Source organism: Protobothrops mucrosquamatus, unplaced genomic scaffold, assembly GCF_001527695.2.
Source record: "Protobothrops mucrosquamatus isolate PMUCROS unplaced genomic scaffold, P.Mucros_1.0 scaffold154, whole genome shotgun sequence".
In the NCBI taxonomy this organism is placed as follows: domain Eukaryota; kingdom Metazoa; phylum Chordata; class Lepidosauria; order Squamata; family Viperidae; genus Protobothrops; species Protobothrops mucrosquamatus.
The window spans coordinates 1,049,624-1,074,193 of record NW_015386518.1 but is presented as its reverse complement, the minus strand read 5'-3'; the positions used below and the strand labels follow the sequence as shown (position 1 = coordinate 1,074,193).

General features: G+C 50.5%; 3 protein-coding genes across 3 annotated transcripts; 1 reads left to right on the top strand and 2 right to left on the bottom strand.

The window, feature by feature from the left end:
* Positions 1-544: 544 nt before the first annotated feature.
* OAZ3 (ornithine decarboxylase antizyme 3) lies at positions 545-4,060 on the top strand. The gene is given in 6 exon segments (XM_015813360.1): positions 545-624; positions 2,039-2,099; positions 2,101-2,178; positions 2,570-2,745; positions 3,375-3,460; positions 3,900-4,060. Coding segments are annotated over 6 exon segments (642 nt in total).
* A 1,347-nt stretch (positions 4,061-5,407) lies between these two features.
* TDRKH (tudor and KH domain containing) lies at positions 5,408-10,614 on the bottom strand. Its single transcript, XM_015813359.1, has 12 exons — positions 10,488-10,614; positions 9,959-10,065; positions 9,667-9,856; positions 9,156-9,295; positions 8,702-8,999; positions 8,114-8,288; positions 7,842-8,000; positions 7,352-7,416; positions 6,807-6,958; positions 6,604-6,702; positions 6,112-6,148; positions 5,408-5,454 (listed from the first exon to the last, which is right to left on the bottom strand). Exons 1-12 carry the CDS (start codon positions 10,612-10,614, stop codon positions 5,408-5,410), a joined length of 1,596 nt encoding a protein of 531 aa, XP_015668845.1.
* A 3,699-nt stretch (positions 10,615-14,313) lies between these two features.
* Positions 14,314-24,570, bottom strand: LOC107285234 (semaphorin-7A-like). The gene is made up of 14 exons (XM_015813406.1): positions 24,483-24,570; positions 20,795-20,934; positions 20,441-20,494; positions 19,867-19,962; positions 19,653-19,758; positions 19,364-19,462; positions 18,680-18,819; positions 18,001-18,173; positions 17,494-17,602; positions 16,976-17,177; positions 16,123-16,238; positions 15,484-15,653; positions 15,207-15,262; positions 14,314-14,645 (listed from the first exon to the last, which is right to left on the bottom strand). Exons 1-14 carry the CDS (start codon positions 24,568-24,570, stop codon positions 14,314-14,316), a joined length of 1,881 nt encoding a protein of 626 aa, XP_015668892.1.

The window sequence follows — 24,570 nt, the reverse complement described above, 5'->3', positions numbered from 1 at the left end:
TATAACTTCAACTTTCTTCCTTCTGTCTTCCCTCTTTTTCCTTCTCCTTCCTTCTTTTCCTCCCTCCTTCCTTCAATCTAACCCTCTCTCCTTCTTTTTCCTTTCTCTTCTTTCCTCCCTCCTTCTCTCCTTTTCCTGCCTCTTCTTTCCTTCCTTTTTCCTTCTCCCTCTCTCTCTCTCTCCTTTCCTTCCTTCCTGCTTTCCTTCCCATCTTCTCCAGGACGCCCATTCAGGCCACCCAGCCTCTACCCAGGCCAGCCACCCCCTCTTTGGCCCGGGGCTGCCTCGCAACGCCCATCCTGCGCAGCCTCCCCCGGCGCTGAGCGGCCGCCGTTCTCTCCTGGTGGTCCCCCATCCCTCCCATCCTTCCCTCCCTCCCGCCCACCTTCCCGCCGGGGCTGTCCCGCCTTCCCCCGCCAGACTCCACACCCGGCCCGGCCCGGCTGCGCTCACCCGCGGGGCCGAGAGGCGCAGCCCCCTCCTCAGCGGGAGAAGGAGGAGAGGAGACCCCGCCGGCGCCCACCGGCTCAACCCCGCCGCCATCATGGCTCCCGCCGCCGCCGCGCTGCAGGCCCCGCCCCCTGACGACTACGCAGGCGCCGAGGCCCGCCAGGCCGCGACTAAGCCCCGGCCTGACGTAGCGCCGCCCACCCGGCATGGCCCTCTTCTTGCGGGCGGCGGCGCCACGGCAGCCCCCGGTTTCTGGTTCGGCCGGGCCGGAGGAAAGGCTTCTTCTCAATACAGAGTTCTTGGGGCTAGTTTGCCTCTAAGCATGCCCAGAGACCGCCTCTCCCCCTGCCATGGATGCCGAACTTTAATGGGGTGGGAGTGAAGGGGTCTCTGAGCATGCAAAGAGGGCAGTGTCACCCACCAACAAAGGCATCCTGCCTCCCTGCCGTGGATGCAAAGTTGTAACAGCATGTTAGGGAAGGGCAATCTGAGCCTGCACAGAGGGATCTCTGCCAAACAAGAGTGGGCAGCACAATGCCTCTGAGCATGCACAGAGAGCTTTTCCTCCTTGAACATGAGAAAGGCCACGAAGATCCTTTAATTTGGAGGGGATGGTACAAAAGGCTTCTTTCTTCCCAAGGCAGAAAGAATTCTGAAAAGACCTCGTGCCTCTGAGCGTGTACAGAGTGTTTTCTTTCCCACAACCCCAATTCTTCTAATCTTTGAAAACCAGCCACCCAAGTGGCTATAAATGGGGGATATATATGGGGTGACCCATCAAGCAACCCCACCCTTCCCCATAAACTGGTTTCAAGTCAGTTTCCGGGGGGGGGGCATGTAGACAAGCCACTATGGGAGGGGCCAGAAATGGGAGGAGCTTGTCCTGGGTGGTCACAATGGGAGTCTGTTGTGCGTCCGGTTGCCAGTCTGGGGCCACCGGGTCACAATGGGGCCCTTGACTTGGGATCCTGACCCCAGGGGCCACTCATCCCTGGCCAGATGCCACCCAAGATCCGGAGATCGCCCAGGGACCCCGCTGCCTGCTTTGGGGCAACGCTAAGCCTGCTTGGATCCCCCTTTATAGCTTCATCCAAACTTCGCCCTCGAGGAAACATGACCCCCTCAAACAGCGAGTGAGCCTCCGCAGCGCCATCTGGGCAATGCTGCCCGTGGCAGCTGGCTCACCTGAGGCTAAGCCAACAATCGTGGTTTGCTGACCTCTGGTGGCCAAACCTGGCACACCCCAGATCCTTCCCCATTCAGGCCGGGCCAACTCATTTGGGTCCCTGGGATGCTTGCTGGCAGAGAGAAAACTAAAACACTTCCCATTAAAAGTTAGCACTCCAGATGTTTCGCCAGTCCAAGATCACTCGGAAGGCGAGAGAAATGGGAAATAAAAGTTGTGAATGCTCCAACATGGGAAGTTTTGAAGAGACTGGACAGCCATTTGTCTGAAATGGTATAGGGTTTCCTGCCTGAGCAGGGGGTTGGACTAGAAGACCTCCAAGGTCCCTTCTGATGTTATTATTATTAATTTTTAAAAATGGAAAGGATGGGAAAATGTCATTTTTTTCCTCTTCTCTGCTAGAGCAACCCTCGCCCGCCGCGAGATTTTGAGCACCCGTCCTCGCTACTGCCCGCAGTGCTCCTGAGTTTGAGGGCGCCAGCCCCAACCGGCGCAGCCCCAGCGGCCCGGCAGACTGGCTGAGCCCGACTGAGATCTACAAGGTAAGACCTACCAAAACTCGGGTTTCAAACCAAGCGTGGCTAGCGGGAGGGGATAATGGGCACTACTGGGAATTCCGAATCCACCTTTTCAAACTTGGTAACTTTTAAAATGATTGGACTTTGACTCGCTGCTTTTTCAAATTGGCCAACTTTAAGAGGACTGGATTTCAACTCCCAGAATTCCCCAGCCAGCTGGAGTTGAAGTCCAAGTGGCCAATTTGAAAACAAAACAAAACACTACACTGCCAGACTATTATTATTCTCTTTTAGAAGCAGACAAGTGCTTTTAAAAAAAAAGGAAATAATTAATGGAGAAGCGTGCAACTTTTCACCCTAACGTCTGAATCGCCTAACCGGCGTTTTATGCAATTTCCCTTTTCCCCCCAAACAGGCTGCCAACCTCACTGTTTTTGCTAGCGACCGTCAACACCCGGATCAGCCAGTGCAGCTGGATTTTCACTTTGCCCGCGGCAGCCAGGGCGCCAGCCACTGGCATGGTCTTCTGCATGGACGCACTCTTTTCCTGGACACCCCTCGGCTGGCGCTGGACTTCAACAGCCGTGAAAGGTGAGGAGGTGGAAGTGGCATGTTGGTTAGGAGGACAAGGAAAGGGTTGGCCTCCGGAGGAGAGGGAAAACTTGGTTTAAAAAGCAGGAAGCAAGTTGCTAGTTCTCAAGATCCTTAGCAACTCGCCAGTCGGAATCCAGAAATCAATGCTCCACATTCATTCTTGCTCTCTAGCGCTAGTTACGTTTTTCTCTGGAATTATAGTCTTTGACAATCATTCATTTAGTGACTGTTCCAGATCACAGGGCTGGAAAAAAAAGGGACTTAAGACCAGCTCCCAGACTTATAACCGTCACAGCATTTTCACGTGACCAAAACTGGGATCACCAGCGTGTTGTTTACGACAGTTGCAATGCCCTGTGATCATTTGCGACCTTCTCATCTAACCAGCAAAAACTTCAATGAACGACTTGTGTTGCAAAAGAGAGGTCCCAAAATCAGACTCACTTAAAAACTGCCTCGCTTAGCGAGGGGAATTCTGGCCGTTAAGCCGAGGACTAGCTGTGTGCTGATTTTCCAGAAGACTCGGGTCGTTTTTCCGATCAGGAGAGTCGGAAATCTTTGCTTTGTAAGATTGTGCGATTACAAAACCTGGTTTGCTGACCACACACTTGCCTCCGATCCTATAGCTTGACCGCCACGCTGGAATACACCGAAGAAAAAACCGACGCAGAGCAGGTGCTGGTGAACTTCCGAAAGACTCGGCGAGACCGAGGTAAAAAAACAACTTTTTTGGGGGGGGGACTTTTAAGTCGGGGGGTTTGGCCCGAGAGTGAATTTCCCAGCCTCGGAAAGGAAAATCATGTTTTGTGAGTGCCTTAATTAATCCAAATTATAAAGGGAAAAAAAAGGGAGTCGTAAGAATGAAATTAAAAGGAGGGTCCCCATAATAGGTTGGTGAAATACAGGTGGTCCTCAACTTACGACAGCCGAGCCTGATTTTACGATTTTTCTTGCCTAAACAAACTGCTATAAATTGAGGACTACCTGTAACTTGTCAGCTGGCACCCGACCCTCGCAAAGAGAGGCGGGAAGGCGACAAAAGCTGAGGGTCCCCCCCCCTGCATGAATCCGAGGCGCAAATCCGAACCCCAGAAAGTAGCTCCGGTCGTCCCTGCACCGCTAACCCTGCTTTTCCCCCCCCTTCCTCCAAGGCGACTTGCTACGAGCTTTCGGCTTCTTGGGATTCGAACTCGTGACCCCCGGCCATCCCGGCCTGCCCCCCTGGGAAGACACCATCTTCATGGCTTACCCCCTGGAACGTGATCTCGGCTGGAATCCCCAACCCAAGCAGGAAGATGCTGGTGGGGCCTAGAGGCAGGAGGGGGGCTCCCCCGGTGCCGATGGGGACCCCCGTTCGGAGCAGCTTCATTTCAGAGCCTCCCCCCAAAAAAGGCATTAAAGTGGCATGAACACTTAGCAGTTTATGACTAGGGAGGGAGGGAGGGAGGGGTAAGTTACGGTAGGGGAGAACCTCACCCTTTCCTTGCCTCCCCCCCCAAATCTTCCATCCCATCCCATGGGAGAAAATTGGGTTCAATTTGCGGGTGCCATCCTTGCCCTTTCTCCCCGCAACTCACAACTCCGGCCCCCACTGGCTGGGTCTTCTCCCCACCCCACCCCGCATTTTTAACTCTTGGGAAGAGGAAGTGCTAAATATCAGCCTTTATTTCAGACAAAAATATAAACTGAGATATCTCCACTGAAAAGTCACAGCAGCCCATCTTCGTTGCTGCCTTTTGAGTTTTAACACTCTGGGTGGCTCGCAAAACCAAACTTAATTCTTGCAAAACAAAATCTCCCTTCGTCCCCGTATTATCCCTGTCCTTTTAGACCCCCATACACACACACACACCCAGTTTTGGACCAACAATGCAGGGTGTGTGCCAGGCATCGTGGCTTATTCCAAAGAAACACAGGCTGCCCCAACTTTTCCAGACAGGTGGGGACCACAAAAAGGGTTTAAGGTAAGAAACCAGGGATGGATCCAGGGTCTTAACAGCCCAACGTGAACATAAACTCGGGTTTGGGGGCAGAAACAGCCAGCCCACCCCCCTCGTCTTCTGTGCAACTTTCCCAGAGAAATTCTGTCAAAACTCAGCTCGCCATTCAAAAGCTACCCCAGTGCACCCAGCCGGTGCTGGGGGGGGCTGCGTGTCCCCCACAAGATTCCAAACGGTCCCTCCGGCGGGTGGGATCTTCCTGTGGCCCCTCCAAGATCTGAACCAAAGGAAGGACAGAAGTTAAGACCCGCTCTGTGCAAAAACAACAACAACAACCCCCAAACCCCTTCCATAAGGGTTGGATCTGGGGTGCAAATTGCAGTTAGGGCAGCCCCAAAATCCTGGGGCTGGGGAACCTGGTTTAGAGCAAGCCATTATGGATTAAATTTCCCTGAACTAAAGGTGGTTGATGGTAGATGGGACACCCACCCCGTTCAGAAGGTGGAAGGTCTCTGAACACCCCAAATGGCTCTTTTCAAACCTAAGGATTCTCGGAGAAGGCCAGGGAAATCTGGACGGGAGGGGCTGGGGTCTGCCAAAGCTGAGGGTCCCACGCTGGGACCAAGCAATCCAAGACCCCCTCCCGCCTTATTTTGGGTGCACAACACCACAAAGTGCCGCTCCCTCCTCACCCACCTCTTCCTGGGACCTCCGAGGCCTCATAGCATCACCGTGTTCTCCTCCTCTTCCGACAGGGAGGCCGTTTCTGCAGGATGGAGAGACAAAAGATCAGAGTGGGGGGGTGAGGTAGGAAATGAGGGGCAGAGCTGGAAGAAGCCCCCCCCCAAGAAGTCAGGACTTGGTTAGCCAGGGGAAAAAAAATGGGTTGAAAGAAAAGTGCCAGCTGCTTGATATAGATAGATAGATAGATAGATAGATAGATAGATAGATGAAAGAAGGAAGGAAGGAAGGAAGGAAGGAAGGAAGAAAGGAAGAAAGGAAGAAAGGAAAGGAAGAAAGGAAAGGAAGGAAGGAAGAAAGGAAGAAGGAAGGAAGGAAGGGAAGGAAGAAAGAACGAAAGGAAGGAAGGAAGAAGGAAGGAAGAAGGAAGGAAAGGAAGGAAGGAGAAGGAAGGAAGGAAGGAAGGAAGGAAGGAAAGAAAGAAAGAAAGAAAGAAAGAAAGAAAGAAAGAAAGAAAGAAAGAAAGAAAGAAAGAAAGAAAGAAAGAAAGAAAGAAAGAGAAAGACTCAGTATTACTGTATTACATTAGGGGGGGAAATTTTGAGCCCTTTTGTCTGACCCAACCAGGTGGCCCTCTGCAGTTGTGGGTCCTTAGGATCACTTTCTAATTGTCAACTCACGTACAGAACGGGGCTGGCGTAGGACAAGCTGAGCGGCGTCTCCTCAGCACTCTGGCGCCTACCTGACAGATTCTCTAACGACGTCCCTGCAAGGTTGGCCTAGAAAACAAGCAGAGTAACAGCTTGGAAGGGGACGCCAGAGTTAGTTTTGCACAATCGACGGCAGGTCTACCCCAAACCCCCACCAGCTCTCTTCTCCTTGGACGCAGGAGGCACCTCGGGGTCCGCAGAAACGTTAAATGGGGAGGGGGGAGTGAGAATGTCGGGGAGCAGCAGACACCCCCCTCCGAAAACATCAACCAGGGGGAGACTCAAAACCTTGTTATATTTGGCTTGTTTGCTGCGTCGGGAACCCCCTTCCGTCCTGAAGTTGGCAAGTCAAAACCAAAGCAGGTTTATTTTTGCCGTTAGAACATTCCTGCCTCTGAGGTCCCTTTCCAGCTGTATTGTCCTATCCGCGGCAAGACAGGCCGCATGTGGACTAGCCACATAGCCACCCGCCTGCCAAATCAGCTGGCCCCCAAAGAGGCCGGATCCGTAGCCCGATCACTAACCAGGTTTCCGGGCAGGTCCCTCGAGGCTTCCCCGTCCCCGTCCGACAACTTCTGCACGGCGTAGCCCAACCGGATCAGTTCCTCTCCCACGTCGACAAACTGGGGAGAGAAGCCGGGCTGAAAACCCAACCTCGTTAGGCGAAAACCTCACCTGGAAAGCCATTGGTTTTCCCAAGGAAGGTCCAAGCCAGGATGGGTCTCACCTGCCCGTTGGCGGGCTTGAACAGACGGACGTACGGCCGCACGCTGCTCCCCACGGGCTGGTAGGTGCAGATCTTGCAAAACAACAACTTCCACTGGGCGCAGTGGGTGAGGCGGTCAAACTCATCCAGGGCGGCCTCTTCCCAACACGGGCCTGGGAACCATCATCGTCCAGGTCAGAAGGGGAATGCAGGGTTAAATTTCTAACCCAGGTCTCCGATGCCCCCCTTGGCAGGGGCTCCGCTGCAAAAGCTGGGTGGCTGTAGCTGTCCCAGATTCCCCCAGCCAGCCAGCCGGTTTTTAAAAGGGGTGGGACTTCAAACTCCCAGAATTCCCTAGCCAGCCAGCTTTTAAGAGGGTGGGCTTCAAACTCCCAGAATTCCCTAGCCAGCCAGCTTTTAAGAGGGTGGGCTTCAAACTCCCAGAAACATGGCTGGCTGGGGGAATTCTGGGAATTGAAGTCTGCGCACTTTTAACGCCACTAAGATTGAGAAACAGTATCCTGGGAGGAAAAATCAATATTAATCTGGGGGGAAAAAGGACTCACCGGCAGGGGCCACACCAGCGAGGCTACACTCGATGGCCTGGAAGGGGAGGCCAAGGAAATCACCCCTTCCCCCCAAAAAAAGAAAAAAAAAAGGGAGGTTAAGAGGTGGAGGAGGAGGAGACCCCATCCTGGCCAGCGCACCCCAGTTCTCGCCCTTCCTAACCGCCTCCTTTCCCCCACCACCCGAAGTCTCTAACACTCCAGCTTGACTTTCAAATCAGGACAAAGTGAGAGTCACCCCAGTTATGCGGGGTCTCCGTACCGTTGGCCAGCCCCTCCACTAAGCGAACGGTCGTATGCCAAGGACTACAGGCAGGTCACCGTGATCGCGTCGCCCTGGCAAACTGGGCTTTGTTCACCCAGAGCCAGAAGCCCGGTTGACGTCCTCCCGAGACCTTCAAAAACCACCATGTCCCCACAACGCCGAGGACCCCAAGTTCTAGCTCCTAGTAGTGGGATCTATGACACACACCCCCGGTCCAGCCCTCACCGCAACAGCCGAAGCTTCTCCAGGGGCGCCTCCCCGTTGTCCCCAAAGTCTACGTAATAAAGGTCCAGGTTGCCGTTGTCCAAGATCCCCAAGACCTCGGCCCGATACCAGGAATGGTCTTCCAGATAGTAGGCCGCCACGATGTCCCCCACCTGCACGCTTTCCAGCTGGGGAGGGGGGAGAGAGACACAAGGAGAGGGGTGACGCCCGGGAATGGGGAACCACAGCTTTCCCGCCTTGGGGTTCACCATCTCCCCACTTCTGGACGGGGCCTCACCTCGCCGTCGTCGCTGCCGTCGTAGTATTTGGTCATCTCCTGGACGAGCTTGTCAAGATAGAGGGCCTTGGTGCCGATAATTTGGATCCAGAAATGGCTGGGGCTCTCCGAGGCCGAGATGTAGACCTCCAGGTGATCCTTGGCCTGGAGGTTGAAATCCGGGCTGGGCACTGAGCGGGAAGGAAAAGGCGGATGGGTTAGGGGGTCCCCCAGTCAGCCTTTTGGGTCTCCCAACTTAAGTCACACGGCTCCCTCCGTTGACTCTGCTGGTCAGAAAGTTTGCAAAAGGGGATCACGGCACCCCTCCCAGGACACCGCAACCCATCATAAAGACGAGTCGGTTGCCGAGGGTCCGAATTTTGATCACGTGATGCTGCAACGGTCGTAAGTGTGAAAAAGGGTCCTAAGTCCGGTAACTCTGGTCACCAAAAAAATCCCTTGCAAGCCAAGGACCGTCTGCGCTGTCCTAACTCTGCAGGGTCCTCTTAAGCTGCAAGGTCCAGGCCGGTCCTCCAGGTCCCGAAGCAGTCTACCTGGGTGACGAAGGGGGAGCGCCCCATTTTTTTTTTTATTTTGGGCTCACCTTCCAAGACGGAGCTCAGCGCAGGCCAGGGGTTTATTGGGGCCCCCGCTCCGCTCGATTCTTGGGGATCTCCTGCAGGATAATCGGGGGGCCCGTCGCCAGCCTCTTGGGGGAGGTACTCAGCATCCGGCGCTCGACCGGGAGGTTCTGAGTGCGAGTAAGGCCGCTCTCCCTGGTCGCCAGCCGCCATCTCCCTCCGGGTGCCCAGCGGCTGTTTCCGCTGCATACGGGACATGGCCGCTTGCGACAGCTTGTTGCGGAAAGCTTCGTCCTCCAACAGCTTTTCCCGGATCAGTTCCTGCTGGCACAAACTTCGGCCTCAATGGAGTCGAGGACTACCTGTCCCATAAGCCACACCTTCCCACTGAGACCCGCTGCTTCAAGTCCCAGCGGCTGCGCGCTCCCAGGGTGCCAGGTTGGGGGAGAGGGAAGCCCAGCCCGGCAAGGATCTCACCTTGGCGGCCTGGACCTCCTTGCGCGTCCCAGTGAGCGTGATGAGGCGGGTGAGCGACAGGACGCCCTCCTCCTCGCGGTCGCACTCGATCTTGGCCCCCGTGGTCCGGCAGATGGCCCGCACGCTCTCGCCACCCTTCCCTGGGGGAGGAAGAACAAAGGAGAAGGGAAAGAAACGGTGGGCTCTCCTGTTTCTTTGCAGGACATTTCACAACTTAACTAGGGAACATCACCAGGGCCAGAAGGGAGCAGGGTTTGCAAGCACGAGGACTTACGGTGTCCTTGCAGACGTTTCACGACCAAACTAGGCCACGTCATCAGTGCTACGCCCTTCCCTTTCCAAATCCCAGAGCTCTCGATTGCTGGCTTCCCAAGCCACTCAAAAATCAGCCTTGGGAAGCCCAGCGCGGCCTCAGGGTCTCCAGCGCGGGCTGGCGAAAGACCCCCGTCTACTGCTGCTGCTGGTGCCACACACCCCTCCCCTCCCAGGGGCTCTGGGGAGAACGAGGTACCGATGATGCGCCCGACGGCCCGAATCGGCACGGAGATCTTCTCCGCCACAGGCAGGTTCTCCTCCATGATCTGGTGGATGGCGGCTTTGGCCCTGCACACCTGGACGGGGGAGCCCGCGATCCGGATCAGCCGCTCCTCGCCGGAATCATCCAGGTTGATGTTGATGCGGGCGTGGGTGTCCTTCCGCAGCTGGGATGGGAGGAGGAGGAAAGAAACCTCGGAGGCTGGTCCGAAAGGGCCCCCGGGAGGGAGGGGGGTCTCCAGCCCACCAACCCACCTTCTCCCACTTGCCTGGTTCGCCTTGGCCCCCTGCCGCCCCAGGAGGAACTTCACGGCTTCCTGGGGCACCTTCATCACAAATTCGATCTCGTCCTCTCCCACAAAGGGGATCCGCTCTTCTGGGGGCACCAAGGAAGAAACCAAAGCTGGAAGACCCTACGTACAGTTGCGGACCTGCGCCTTTTTCGCCGAGCCCTGAAGGCCCATCTATTCCGTGCGGCCGGCCTGGCGTAGTTTGATTATGTTTTAGTGGGGGTTTTGTATGGGGTACTTTTAGAGCAGGCCTGTTATTTAATTTGATTTTAGAACAGAAACTTGCGTATATTTATCGTGGTTTTTATTATTGCCTGTTCACCGCCCTGAGTCCCGTAAGGGAGATAGGGCGGTATATAAATTCAATAAATAATAATAATAATAATAATAATAAAGACCCGAGGCTTCTCCAGTGTTGGAGGAGGAACTCAAACCTCCTAAAGAGTGAACGTGTAAGAAGCCCCCCCCCCAAAAAAGAAAAAAATCACACACACACACGCACGCTCACCTTGCTCCTCCCGGTATTGGCGGTACAAGATGTAGAGGATGGCAGCACTGGCTGGGATGCCCAGGGCCAGGGCGATCTTCTGCAGCCAGGTGAGGCCTCCGGCCCAGGTGCCCCGCTGGCCAGCCATGGCTCTGCAAAAGCTGCCTGTCTCCTTAAGGGGGGGGGAAACTTCTGAGCTTCTGGGGAGGCAGAAAAACAACACAATTGGGCCGCTTGCCAAGAGCTCGGCTTCCCAGTCACCCAAAGGGGTCGGGTGGGGGGGTCTCCTGGCCTCCCCCAGGGAGGGAGGGAGGAAAAAAGCCAGCAGCTCCAATTTCCTTCCCCTCCTGCAGATCTCCAGGGAATCCACCCACTCAGGCCTGGATCCTTCCTTCCTCCTCTCTCCCCCCCCCACCTCCAGCTTTGGAAACAAAACGGAGCATCTCTTTTATTTCTATATATTGCAATTCTGGATATTTTCTCCCACCCCCGCCCCAGATTCTGCTGAAAATCTGCGAATCCCAGAAGCCCCCTCCCCTCCCGCAAAGCGGCGGAGGGGGGGCTCCTCTCCCCCTCCCCCCACCCGTTCTCCCCTCCCCCCGCAAATAATCATCTAAAAACCCTTCGCCATTAGGACGTTGCTCTCCTTTCTGCAGACTGCGTATGCATGCTTGTTTGTTTGTTTGCGTGGGTGGGTGGGGGCCATTCCAGCCCTCCCGTTTCGCTACTGCCTCCTTGAGCCGCCTTCGGGGGCCGATAGACTGCCCCTGTCCCCGGAGGCTCCATTTCCCCAGGGCAACGAGAAAGGGAAGACTGCAAGCTTTTTCCTGGCCTGGCGTGTGTGTATGTGTGTGTGTGGGTCTTCGCCGCTTCTCTCTCTCTCCGCCTCCTGCAATTACCCCTCCCCTTAAGGAGGGCTGGGGGGGTCTCCCCCACTTAATTTCGGTCTATGCAGCCTGGAATTTTATTCACCTGTTACCTGTCTCTCCCCCTCCCCTCCGCATGCTAACAATTCAAACTCGGCTTGCAGCGTTCTCCTATCTCCCCCCCCCCCCACAAATGCTTGCTTGCAAGCGCGCCTCCCGGGCTCCACCCAAGTTCTCCCTGCGGTCCTGGCCGCTTGACGCCTCGCCCACGGCGCGAGCGCCCCACCTGCCCAACCGCCTCCTCGCGCCGTCCCCGCGCTCTGCCTCGGCGGGACCCGCTATTTATAGCCTCCCTCCCCGCCCTCTCGCCACGCGCGCGCCTTCCAGCCAATCGGCGGAGAGAGCTACCTGCCGACGGGAGGGAGGGGGAACTCGGAACCAATCGGGAAGCAGCGGAACGACGAAAATGGAACGTCGGGGGGAGGAGGAGGAGGAGCCCGGCGTTGGTCCTAATTAGCCAATCGGCGAAAGAAGGGGCAAAGGGGGGAACCAATCAGCAACGAGCGTGGGCGGGAGAGGGAGATTTAATTGTCGCTCCCGCCCGTCGCGAGAGGCAGGTGGTCTCTATCAGGCTTAAAGTATCCCAGAATGCCCTGCGCTTCAAGGGGGGGCTGCTGAGACTTCATTTATTACCCATAATGCCCTTAGCAAACCCATGATTGACAGTTGAGAAGGGATGCTTTTAATTGATATGCAAGTTTTAGGAGTTTGCACACAAAAACTAATCCTTTATCCTAAACTGACCATTTAATCAACAAATTTTTATTTGGGGGGGGGGGCAAAATATCCACTCCTCGGACCAGCTCTGTTGGCAGCTTGACCACCTTGCTATAAAAAAAACAACCCCAAATAATCCTGTGTGTGTGGGTTGAGAGGAGCACTAACCACAGTTTGCAGAATAAACCATCATATCTGGGATTCTTGCCTTGCATTAAGCCTTTATGAATGTCCCTGGCTGGATTTGCAGGCAGGCCAATCATAGGAAGCCTAAATGTTGAGTTTGGAGGGAAATAGTGGCCACACCCACCCTCTCCATGTATCGATCTGAAAAGTTGGTAACCGAAGTGGATGATGGGTAAGGGAATCCTAAAACAAATGTTCCAAAGAAGGATTCCCTTCCTTGCTTGTGGAAAAGTTTGCGCCCAATCTCTTTTAATTTATTTATCATAATACCAGCCAAAGTCATTCGGCTTCATTAAATCTTCCATTCCACTGTGTGGGTCTTGTAAAAATTCAAACAAAATTATCAGCATAGGTTTTCAATTTATCTATGCGCAACCAATCTCTGAAACAATCTTTAAAGGCGCAAAATGCCTTCTCCCATCCACTGGCAACACAAGAGGATATACACAACTGTATTTTGATGGGTAGTTTCTACCTGCTTTGAATTTCAATAGTCAGGGCAAAACATTTAAAGCCCCGATTTTCATTGGAATTGCTCAATCGGCAATTTCCAAAGGGTTCTGGAGACTGCAGACTCATAATCGGCCGCGGGGGGAAAAGACAATTTATTGTTGAAGACATCTGGGTGTTTATAAACCTCTGCAAGTCATTTTAAATGAAACAAGCCTAATGGATCCTCCTCGGGGTCTAAAAGACGGCTGCCAAAAGAGAAGAAGAGACGAGAAAGACGAGAAGGCGTAGAGAATGTAATTGCGTGTATTCAGAATGACACATAACATTACAAACATGGAACGCAATCCATAAATAAGATTTAAAACAAGGACTGCAAGTTATGTTAGTTTTTAACAGAGGCTGAGATTTGCAAGCTGCCGTTTAATCATGTACACAGCCAGACCCTTTGAGAAAATAGAAACTATAACCCAACCCCCCCTCCCCGAGTTTGATCCATGGAAAGTCCACGGTGGAAAAATTGAAAATGCAGACGCAAAGCAGTTTAGCAGTAGTGGTCACTGTGCAGTCACGTGTAGTGTGCAGCGTAGCTTGGTGAAAATACGCTCCACAGGGTGCGATGCTTCGGCGTCTAACTGGAATAAAACCGGTGTAATCGTAGCACAGCTCCAAACGAACATTTGCTATTGTTAAAGGATTCTGAGCATCGTCCTCACAGTCGGCGGATCCAACTAGTTGCGAGATATAATTCAATATCATTCTATCGTTTCCTTTCCTGCCACCGATGCATCTCCAAGTCTTTTAAGGTGACCTTCTGTTATTGGAGGGATGTTAACGCAGGATGAGATTAAGCCAATTACTTCCCTTGCCACAATTTTTAAAAAAATGTCAACGATGTTAATGCTATTTTTTTACATTTTTCTCCTCCGACGCTCATGAAGTCGAGAGCTCGGCTCCTTCAAGGCTGAACCGGAAGGCGTAACTGGCTTGGATGTTTGTGGCCATTAAAAAAAAAAATTGCAGTTGCGTAGCACACATGCAACAAGAAGGGTTAAAAAGACAGGATAAGATGTCATGCCCGGAATATATTTCTTGCAAAACCTGGAAAATATTTTGCCCTTCAAAGCTGGAGGGGAAACCAAGTCAGCAAGGGTCACCAGGAAGCCAAATGAGAACCTCATTATACTTTAAATTTCACTTCCAGATCAGAATAAACTCATCCATCGCTTTTATCTCCCCAGAAAAAAAAACAAAAACGCATTTATTTTCCTGGCCCTTACGGGCTCTCCTACCACCATCAAACCTTGAGCACTTCTGGAAATGGCCAAACCAACCAACCTCGTATGTACGGTTGGACAGCCTGGTGACCCAGGGGGAGAAAAAACGCACGTGCGAAGCGTCCAGACGGAGACCTACGTCTCTCTCCTGGAATATGGGGTCCTCTGTACGCGGCTTGATGTCTCCAAAGCCAGTTCTTTTGAAAAAAAAAGGACAGCGATGGAAAAAAGGGGTTGGTGGTTTTTTTTTTTGGCAGTGTGATGGGATCCCCTCCTAGCTACGGATCTGGTCTATAGCAAGAGGATCATTATGGAGAGCAAGGCGGCTCCTGAAAGTGTCAGAGAGAGCTCCAGGATTACGTCACGACTAAGAGCGACCTCAAAAGCCATAATTTCCTCCCTGTAGCCTTTTTCTCTAGCTGTGCATTTGAAGACACCTTCGTCTATCGGCGTGTCCTGTCCAAAGCGAAGCGTGCAGGATTGGTCCTCCATGGAACAGGGGTAAACCTTCTTGTCCTTGACCCAACTGTAGCTGGCATGGTGGGACCTTAGCGGGCAAGGCAGGTAGATGTAAGCCGTACGGTCCACGCTGACTTTCTTGATGGCATCCGGGGCTAATTTTTCTACCGGGTCCGGAGAGAGAAAGAGTAAGGCAGAGAGAAAGAGTGAGACACTCAAGGCAATGAAAAGAAATGGTTTTTCCGCTCCCTGGTGAGGGTGGTCAAAGTTGAAACGCTTGCAAGGATGGGCTGCGGGACAGGACAGGACCCAGCTCAGCCCTTCTCCGTTGCACTGCCGGAGATCTTAAGGGCAAGGATGTAGAAGAGAAGAGCCATCAACCATACGTGGCTTAGGAAGGTTTGAGTACCTTCTGGGTCAGGTAAAGGGATACAAAACACAACTTGAATCAAGCCAACCTCTTCTCCATTCCCTATCCTTTGAGGTCAGCGTTGCCATGTGGACAGTATGCTCCAGGCCCTCTTCAGAGAGTTGGCCATTGTATTTACAGGGGTGCTATTCTTCTCGACCTACCCAACCTCCTAAGGCCTGTTTTAGAGGTCCTCCCTTAGGTTGCATCCATGGCTGATGTGGGATTGATCATGACAAGACAGGGAGACCCTCTTTGTAAAGTCATATCCACCTTTCCACCAACACTCCATGTTCCTACAAGGGAACAGAGTTACCTTCAGCAGCTTTGCACGCCTGAGTGGTGCTGGACGAATCCAGGTTCTGAATCAACCTGTTGAAGGACAAGGTGGGAACATCTCAAGAACTTTGCTGCATCAAGCCAAAGCACCCTCTGGTTCAGTCCCTGGTTTCTCCCTAGTCAATGATCCCATACGCAGTGTTAACTAAATTCTTAAGGCACACAAGACTGCTTTGTGTGTCAGAAGCTCATGCACACAACATTCTCTCCCCACCCCCAAGACCTCAGTTTTGGTCTCTTGGCTTTTGACCAACCTGTTGGTGTGGTTTTCCTGGGAGATGGCAGAACAACTCTTTCCAGCTGCGTCCCACCCACAGTAAGGGTCCTGGGCCAAGATGCACTTCCAACAATTTCCATTATATTGGTTGCAGTCTTGCAAGGGTAGACGCGTGACTTCAAACTCGGTGCTCACGTAGAGATGGCCCTACCAGAGACAAAATGGGTTCTAGTGCAAGGGGAAGAAAGGAACTCCGTGAAGAAGGCTGTGGAGATCTTCTCTAGTGCTGGGAAATGAGGTATCAGTTCCCTTCATATGTCCATAGGTTGACCTCTCTGTGGTGGATAGATTTCCTTCAGCAAGGGATGAAGATAACCAAGATGATTCCTCAGCCATGGGAGTGAAAAACATATTAGGAAGGAAGTCTCTATTCTGCTCACTATCTAGCACCACCATCAGCTCTGGAAAATGTACAGTTAACTCCATGGATCCCTTGATGTTCCTAGCTATGTAACTTCACCTTATTTCAGGAGGTAGAAGTCAAATACTAACTCTCCCCTTTGTTGGCCACGCAACCAAGTAAGTTGGGAGATATTACCTACCATGGTGCCTGCTGAGTTTCTAGTATTTGCCCCCAAATGTTGCAAACTACCAACAGGTCTATTCTTCGTCTTACCGTGATGGCATCCAGGATCATATGGGTGACAGGTGCTTCAATCTTGAAGGGGCTTAACTCAGCGATGATCACCATCTGTTCTTTGCTTTGGAGGACTTTATGGATCTTCCCTTTGGCTGTCACACAAAAAACAGAACTCTGGTTAGGTGGAGGGAGACCACAATGGTTGTTGCCTAAGCAATAATGTAGATGCAGGATGTCTTGCTGGAAAAGCCTTGGGTCCATCCATCCATGGGGTGGGGATGGCTGGCATCTAAGGATGGGGAAGGAGCAGACTTAAGAGCAGATGCACTAATGAATCCAGAACCTCAATAGATTCCTTCAAAGTCTAGCCCCATTCCTGTCCCTGGCTGGAGTTGAAGACTCCAAAAAGAGTGCAGAGAAGAACGACGAAGATTGGACTGGAAGCTAAAACATATGAAGAACAGTTGCTGGAATTGGGCATGTCTAGTTTAATGAAGAGAAGGATTAGGGGTGACATGATAGCAGTGTTCCAATATCTCAGGGGCTGCCCCCAAAAAGAGGGAGTCAAGCTATTTTCCAAAGCGCCTGAAGGCAGGACAAGAAGCAATGGATGGAAACTAATCAAGGAGAGAAGCAACCTAGAACTAAGGAGAAACTTCCTGACAGTTAGAACAATTAACCAGTGGAACAACCTGCCTCCAGAAGGGGTGAATGCTCCAACACTGGAAGTTTTCAAAAAGAGATCGGACAATCATTTGCCTGAAATAGTATAGGGTTTCCTGCCTGAGCAGGGGGTTGGACTAGAAGACCTCCAAGGTCCCTTCCAACTCTGTTATTCTGTACTGTTAAGGTTTTGTTGGTCACCCATTTCCGTGCACAGCACACTCACACGTTCCAAGAAAGAGGACATCACGGGAGACGTTGTTGGCATCCCGTACTTTATCCATCACCACCTGAGTGTACGTATCATTCATCTGAAGGACATACAGCGGTTGTTCCTCATCTGGATAAACAACGGCTTCTAACTCTGGGTGCTCCTTAATGAAGGCCAGCATTTTGGCCAAGGAAGAACTGGAATCAGGTGGAACACACTGAGGTTGAGGAAGAAAAGAGGCGTGAGAAACTAGGGTAGAGAAGAACACCCCAAATTTTAACCCAGATTCTGTCTGATAATGCAGAAAAGTCATTTCCTTCAGTTATTTCCCCAGCCAATTAATTTCAAAGGGCATTTTAGAACACCCTCCCAATCTTAACTTGCAAATATTTTACATTGTCATTGAATATAGCAAGGGAAGAAATGTTCAGGGCCGCAGGAAGACAACAAAATTAAGTGGCAATTAGACACCTACAATCCCCTTTGAAAACAACAACTAAATCGCCCAAATCAGAGTCTCCAATGAACTTTACCGTGCCAGGTTTGGGATGAGGAACGGCGCCTGGAGCATCCTTGAATTTGGAATTTTCAAAATAGGAACGGATTCGATTCATGGAGTATGAACAAACCGCAGACGTGCCCCTTGGTAGAAATAAAGCAGAAATGAAAATTTCAAACTGTCAGGTGGTGAAGTCATAACTTGAAGACTATCTGTATCAGTCTGGGCATTTCAAGACCCCGGACAGTACCCAAGTAGGACACCAGCCTGGGAATTTCAGGACCGCGGACAGCACCCAGGTAACCAAGTTGCTCCCACAGGGAATGGATTTAAAGGCTACGCTGAAATTCTTTCTTTTCATTGAATTTAAAGTCTTTCCTTCTAAGGGTCAAGATTAGATCTCCTATTCGCCCTCCCCCAAGTGAATTCCAGCATAAGCACCATCCCAAGTTCAGAAGACCCGATTGATGTGGTGCATCCGGAACAGCAAGATTCCAGATGCAACTTCTTGTTGAACGGTCGGGCGTATCTCATCACTCACCATGGGCTGGAAAAGACCCCGTACAACGTCTCGGGCTGGCCCTCCTCTCTGAAAACAAAGGTGTCCTCCAGGCGGTGGAAACTCAGGGGTTCGTGGGGGCGCCCACACACCAGCCTCGCTTTGAGGAAGGTGCTCCAGAAATCACCTGAAGCTGGCTTCTCTCCTTGATCCATCTGAAGCCCCCAAGAGATAAAGACCCACCCTGAATCTAATTTCTTGACAACGTTCCTTCCCACAATCTGGAAACAAATTCAACCTTAGAATTGGTTAGATTGGTTTTTCCTTAGATGCCTCCGCCATTTTTTAAACCCTTAAATCTTTGTACTTCTTAACTTTTAAAACTCTGCTTTCAATATGGTTTTATTAATTAATTCAGCGTAGATGCTGCCTGTCTGACTATCGAGACACTCTGGGCAATCTATACATTCGACAAATGAATAAACAGAATAAAAAACAAACAAACCAGAGTTTAAAAGTCAAGCAGGACAACGGTTTAAAAAGTTTTTAAAAGTTTCGATTTGGTTTTGATTTTTGAAAACGCCCAGAGTCATTTAAGGTAGGATAGGCGATGCAAAAATTTGATTGATTGATCAATCTGTCCATCATAATTTTATTCTACACATTGCTTACGCTTCCCCCCCGCCTCCTAGATAGAAAGGAGACGCCCCCTTTTTCCAACCTTGCACACACGGCCGAGCCAAACTTTGTACAGTTCCTCATCCAGGCCGGCTGACCGGTTGACCTCATTGTAGAAGAAAAAAATTTCATCTTTCCTTCGGTCTCTGTGCTGGAGGAGGGCTGCTCCTGCAAATTCAGCATCTGGAACAGAAAATTCAGGGTGAGAAAAAAAAAGAAAAAAAGAAGCAGCCCTAAACGATCGCATCCAGAGATCGGTTGCTGTGATCCGCTGACAGCCTGCTATGGAAGCTTCTTGCTGTCTTTTTCAAGAGTTTCCAGCTTTTATTCAAGTCCCTAAGTGAGCCCAAAATTTCTGCTGCTAACCCCATTGGTCAAGTGGGTTTTGCCCCCATTTTACCACCTTGCTTGCTACATTTGTTCGGTGGATCCCTGCAATTCAGTTAGTAAAACAATTGTTGAATCAATCTGGCTTCTTTTCCTTGTCAGAAGGTCACACCACACATGACCTTGGGATACTGCAACTGTCATAACTGTGAGTCAGTTGCCAAGCATCTGAATTTCAATCCCATGACCACGGGGGGACGCTGCAACGGTCCTAAGTGTGAAAAACGGTGACTAGTCCCTTTTTTTCAGTGTCGTAACTTTGAACGGTCACCCAATGTTGAGGACTGCCTGTGTTCCATTTTCAGGAAAGTGGCAAAAAGTAACAAGGACCATCTCTTACTGCTGATCCAACTGTCCCTCGTCTTGATCCCTTTCTTCCGTCCGTAGCTCCTCTGGAAGGAACTTTTATTCCCAGATAAGGCCGAGTAAAGGCTGTCTTCTGAAATACGGAGAAAAGCCAGAGCTGAAATCTATTCTTTAATACAGAAGTGTTCAAATCTTCATGAGCCATGCTGATTTGATTTCTTTCGCATAACTTCCTAGCCCTGATGCTGCTATTGGGGGGGGGGCAATAAGTAGCTTGAGATCTGGAAAGATATTAAAATTTTGGCTTCTTTTGGAGCCCTTACCAATGGCGATGGTGACGGCTTTTTGCGACGGTGAGGCTGAGATGACGTTCTCTCCTACCATGGTGAAAATTTGTCCGTGGCTGCTCGTCTGCAGTGTTGTGTTGACCTGAAAGAAAAAGAGAACCAGAGGCCAACGGAGAATAATATCCTACTGATTACTATGGGTCCGCCTGTTTCCCAAAGCTCCTTCTGTATTGGCTGCCAAGCCCCTTACCAGAATCCAGCATTTGGGAGAACCTGCATTCGTTCCACAGACCAGGGTTTTATTCTCTATTCTTTCGATCATCTGGATGAAATTATCACAGTTGCCCTACGAATGACAGAACAGGGAAAATAAACCCCATCCAACTGAACCCAACCCAACCCAACCTAACCAACCCAACTCACCCCAACCAACCCAACCCAACCCAGCATAATCCAACCCAACCCAACTCAATCTAACACAACCCACCTCAACTCAACCCAACCCAACCAACACAACACAACTCAACCCAACACAATCCAACTCAACTCAACCCAACAGAACCCACCCAACCCAACCAAATCCCAACCAAACTCAATCTAACTCCTCCCAACCCAACCCAAGCTCAGCCCAGCCCAGCCCAGCCAATCCAAACCAACCCTTGCTAGACCTCTGGGGTGCTCTGTGCCTGGAAGTGGTGGGAAGTAACTGGGAGAGATAAAGTCCTGCCAGGTTCCCAGTTTAAGGTGGCCCAGGCAGTTGATTCTTGCTTTTGGAACATGCTAAGATCAGGCCAAACTATCCCCCCCCTTTCAAACCATCTCACCTTCTCTGCTCTCTTACAATCCCTCTCGGCCTTCTCTTCGACGGGCACTGGCACCTGGAAACCATGGAAAGACACATTATGATTTTTTTTTTATCATGGTCATTACACAAATCACCGGCTCATTCAGCCAATCCAGCTTCCCCCTCCCCCCGTTGGCTTGGCTTATCGGAAGCCAGCTGGAGAGGTCACAAAGCCTAATCACGTGACCGCAAGACCCCACATCTATCGTAAATGTGAGCCGGTTGCCGAGCACCACTTTTTCCAATAGCATGATAACTTGGGTCCGTTGTTAAACAAACGGTTGTAAATCGAGGACCGCCTCTAGAGGGTTTGGAAGGGGGTGGGATGGTTTACCTCGGTGGGTGTGATGTCGGAACCCTCAAAGGTCAGAATCCAGACTGCCCCTTGCCCTCCGACAATCAGCTGGGGGGACCCAGCCTCGTGAAACATGGCCAACAGCCGTTCCTTCTGATTGAAAGTTCGCGTCGTGACATCTGGAAAAGGGGAAAAAAAAAGGATTAAAATCAACACTCTTATTAAAAACAACCTTGCTGATTTGGAATACCTCAAAAGCCCAAGAAGGTATAAAAACCCACCCCTCCCAGCTCCCTGTGGTCAGCTTGCCCAGAGCCACATTTCTGTCTGGCTCTGCTCTTCAAAAAACTATAACCTTCTTTCTAAAGCAGTCTCCATTTTGATTATTCCCAGCTTGGACCGGACCCTGATGACAACTTTCCACGCCTTGCCGAAACCAGGACGTTCCCCGTCACGTCAGGGTCTGCAACAAGCCAGCTCTGTTTTATTTTGGCTGGCCTGGAATGCCAATGACCTATTTATCCTGGTTCGGTGGGAAGGAGAACATCCAGAACCTGCCATCTTAATCCATTATGCAAAGGAATGCGCTTGCTGAGACGCTGCCCGGTTGGGCCCTGGGAAATTGCAACAGCAACAGCAGCAACGCTCGGCCACAACAAGGCACCACACCTTGTTGCTGTTTGTGCCCTTCGCATTATTACCCTCGTCTGTCCTCAGCGCAGGGGAGGGGGGGGGAGAGAGGAGAAGGCCTGCAAGGATGAGTCACAGGGAGGGAAAAACCAGCCCCCCCCAGCAATGAATCCAGAGCACAGTCTGTGTTTTTCTGCAACCCCCCCCCCCTTTCCAACTCTCTCTGCCCCCCCCTTGCTCTGTATCTGGGTTTTATCTGCATTGCAGAGGGCAGCCAAATGGGTTTGACCTGCTGGAGCAAAAATCTTTTTCTCCTTTCCTGCAAAACATTGCTGGGCTGCTTTACAAAAGGGCCAATTTGTGGCATTCAGATGTCCTTGCATTGGAGTGGGGGGTGTGGGGGTGGAGGAGGACAAAATTAATTGGGTTTTTTTCCCCCAAGACCAGATGCCCCCCCTCCCTTAGAGCTGAGTCCTGCTCCTGAGTAGAAAAAAGCTTCCCCGTCCTTATTTTGCAAGGGAGAATTTTGGAATCGTTGCAAAGGGCAAGAATTGATTGATTTGCTCTCCAGGACTGGCGACAAATAAAATGCGCTTTGCTGATTGCCCATGTTCCACGGATACCATGTTCCACATACCGTGCACGGATTACAAGTGGATCCGGGACCTTAAGACTCTTGGCCCTCCTGTTAAAATATATATATATATATATCCCCCCCTCCCCAAGTCCTTTTCACAGGAGGATATTGGCCCAATTTGGGGCTTGTCGGGGTTTTCGCTGACTAAATAGAACTTCCAGTTTGAGAGGCAGTCTATCCGTCAACCGTAGACCTGGGTAGAGAGGACTTTACCCTTTGTGGGCTTCTCAGAAGGATCCAGTGGATCCCTGCAGGTGGGCGAGACTAGCTGGGTTGCGGTCCGATCTGATCCGATGGCCGTGGAATTGAATATCAGAAGGAAATGCTAACATTTTGGTCTCTTTCCTTCTCCTGTTGCTGTTAATTCCACCGTTGGGAGTCAGCCAAGAGCAAGGAGCAGCTTTTGTAAACCACTCCGAACCGTTTTGTTCGAACTGGCCTTGAAAAATTATTCCTAAAAACCGAATCGGGACGTTAAACCTTCACGGACAGGTGCAGTATATCTGAACCCATAGCGGCCAGAACTCCAGAGAAAGCAACCAGGCCATTTAATACCTTTCTTCTCTCTCCCCCCCCCTGCTTTTGGGGTCACTTGTTCACCCCTTTAGGGACTCGGCCAACTTTTATTTGAATTTTACGGAATTTCTTGCCAATCAGCTTAGGCTGGAGAAGACACACACACACACACACATACACACGGCTTTAAAACAGGCAGATTTTGGCCATTTAGCAGCCACTCTGCGGTTGGAAAGGGGGGGGGAAATCCCCCCCTTGCCCAAAGTGCCTCTGGAGCTCAATTTTGAGGGCACGGGCGCCTTGCCACGCTGTGCATCAAAAAAGATCAGCCGGAGCCAAAATGTTTATGCTCAGCAAAAGACGGACGAGAGCCAGCAGTTTAAACTCTCCTGCAGAAAATCTCTCTTAAGGAAGCTGCACCCAATTTTTGAATTCCCCCCCCCCTCCAATTGAGCTAATAAGATAATAAAAAAATGTTCCCGTAAGTTCTTTAAAATGCTATCTACGGTCTACGTGTTCGAAGAAACAAAACGTGAATATATCCCTCACCTTAGTCAATGTTTTTTTTTGTTTACAGAACCTCTTTTCCTATCTTAATAGCTTCTTAGAAGCCTCTTTGCAAACCACATCCTGCTTCTAGTCCTCAAGAATCTCTCTAAATGCTATCAATGCCTTTCTAGACTCCGCCTCTCCCAGTTCCCTCTTGGCAAGAGAACGGTGGGTTTCAAAGTTCGCTTTGCTGAAAGAAAGGGCAGCATTTGGTCCAGCAACTCCAGCCCCCCCCCCACACACAGGGTTCCCTCCCCGAGCCACAACCGTCCTGCGAGGTAGGCCAGTCCCAAAGTAACCCAAGGAGCTTCCGTGGCTGAATGTCGGGGACCCAAATTTCCCAATTAAATCCACGACGTTTCAAGAATATGGAATAAGTGGCCATTAAGTCTCTTTTCTAAAACGTTCATGACTCAGCCAATCAAATGCACCATCCCTTGCTAAGCAAAGGAACCAGAATTTTAAATTGCTTTTGGAGGCTTGCTGAGCATTTTGCAAAAGGAAGAGAGGATTTGAGGCGGAGGTTAGGAGGGGAAAAAAAAAAACCCCTTCATTTTGCAACAGGATCCTGGTGACTTGTGTTTTTTTTTTCTTGCTCTCTTTCTTTCCTGCTTTAATTCAGGATCCTGCCTTAATCCAATAGGTTTCAAAAGCTTGGCATTTAGAAATTCAACTTACGCACCCTCGGCAATCTGAAAACAGGTGCAGAGCAATAATAAAATAAATCATTTGCAAATCCCAGGTCCTTGGGAAGGACTAGAGGGGTAAATAAAAAATGCCAAATTCAGACTGAACATCTGGCTGATTGGGCCAAACACCTTCGTAATAAAACAGGTCACCGATTGGAATCCAAACAGGAATAATAATAATGGAAAAGAAAGCTCAGCTTTTTGAACAATAATAATAATAATAATAATAATAATAATAATAATAATAATAATAATAATAATAACAGGGGGAAAAAACTTACCTTTGGAAATCAGAAGGAAAAAACTCATTTTGGCAATGGGAATCGTAATAACAGGAGAAAAAAAAGCTTACTTTTTGCAATCCTCACCCTAGAAATTATAGATTTATGATTCCCTTTTGAAATCAACATAATTGTAATAATAGGAAAAAAAGGTCTCCTTTGGAATTAATAAAAAGAAAAAAAAGCTTCCCTTTTGGCATCAAAATAAATGGGAATTACAGGGATAAAAATTATAAGAAAAAAAATCCTTTGGCATCAAAACAACAACAACGACAATAATAATAATAATAATAATAATAATAATAATAAACCACAATTATAGGGAAAAGCTATAATTACAGGAAAGAGCAGCTCCCCTTTAGGGATTGCAGTCATAAAAAGGGCAGGGCTTCAAAATAATAATCATAATAGGAAATAAAGCTCACCTTTAGGAATCAGCCTTAGCCGGGGAGTAATTTGAGAGGCTCCCAGGTAAAAGAGTGCAAAAAGGCAGAAATGGGGAAAGCACCCCAT

Bases quoted from the DNA above. Each gene is read 5' to 3' on its own strand.
- TDRKH (XM_015813359.1), bottom strand. From the start codon at position 10,614: ATGGCTGGCCAGCGGGGCACCTGGGCCGGAGGCCTCACCTGGCTGCAG. The intron at 7,417-7,841 runs GTGAGGGCTGGA...TTTGGGGGGAAG, and splicing joins GAGAAGCTTCGGCTGTTGCG to GGGTGATTTCCTTGGCCTCC. The intron at 5,455-6,111 runs GTAGGCGCCAGA...TCCATCCTGCAG, and splicing joins GTCGTTAGAGAATCTGTCAG to AAACGGCCTCCCTGTCGGAA.
- LOC107285234 (XM_015813406.1), bottom strand. From the start codon at position 24,570: ATGGGGTGCTTTCCCCATTTCTGCCTTTTTGCACTCTTTTACCTGGGA. The intron at 19,759-19,866 runs GTAAGGGGCTTG...TTTTTCTTTCAG, and splicing joins CTCCCAAATGCTGGATTCTG to GTCAACACAACACTGCAGAC. The intron at 19,463-19,652 runs GTAAGGGCTCCA...TCCGTATTTCAG, and splicing joins AGCCGTCACCATCGCCATTG to AAGACAGCCTTTACTCGGCC.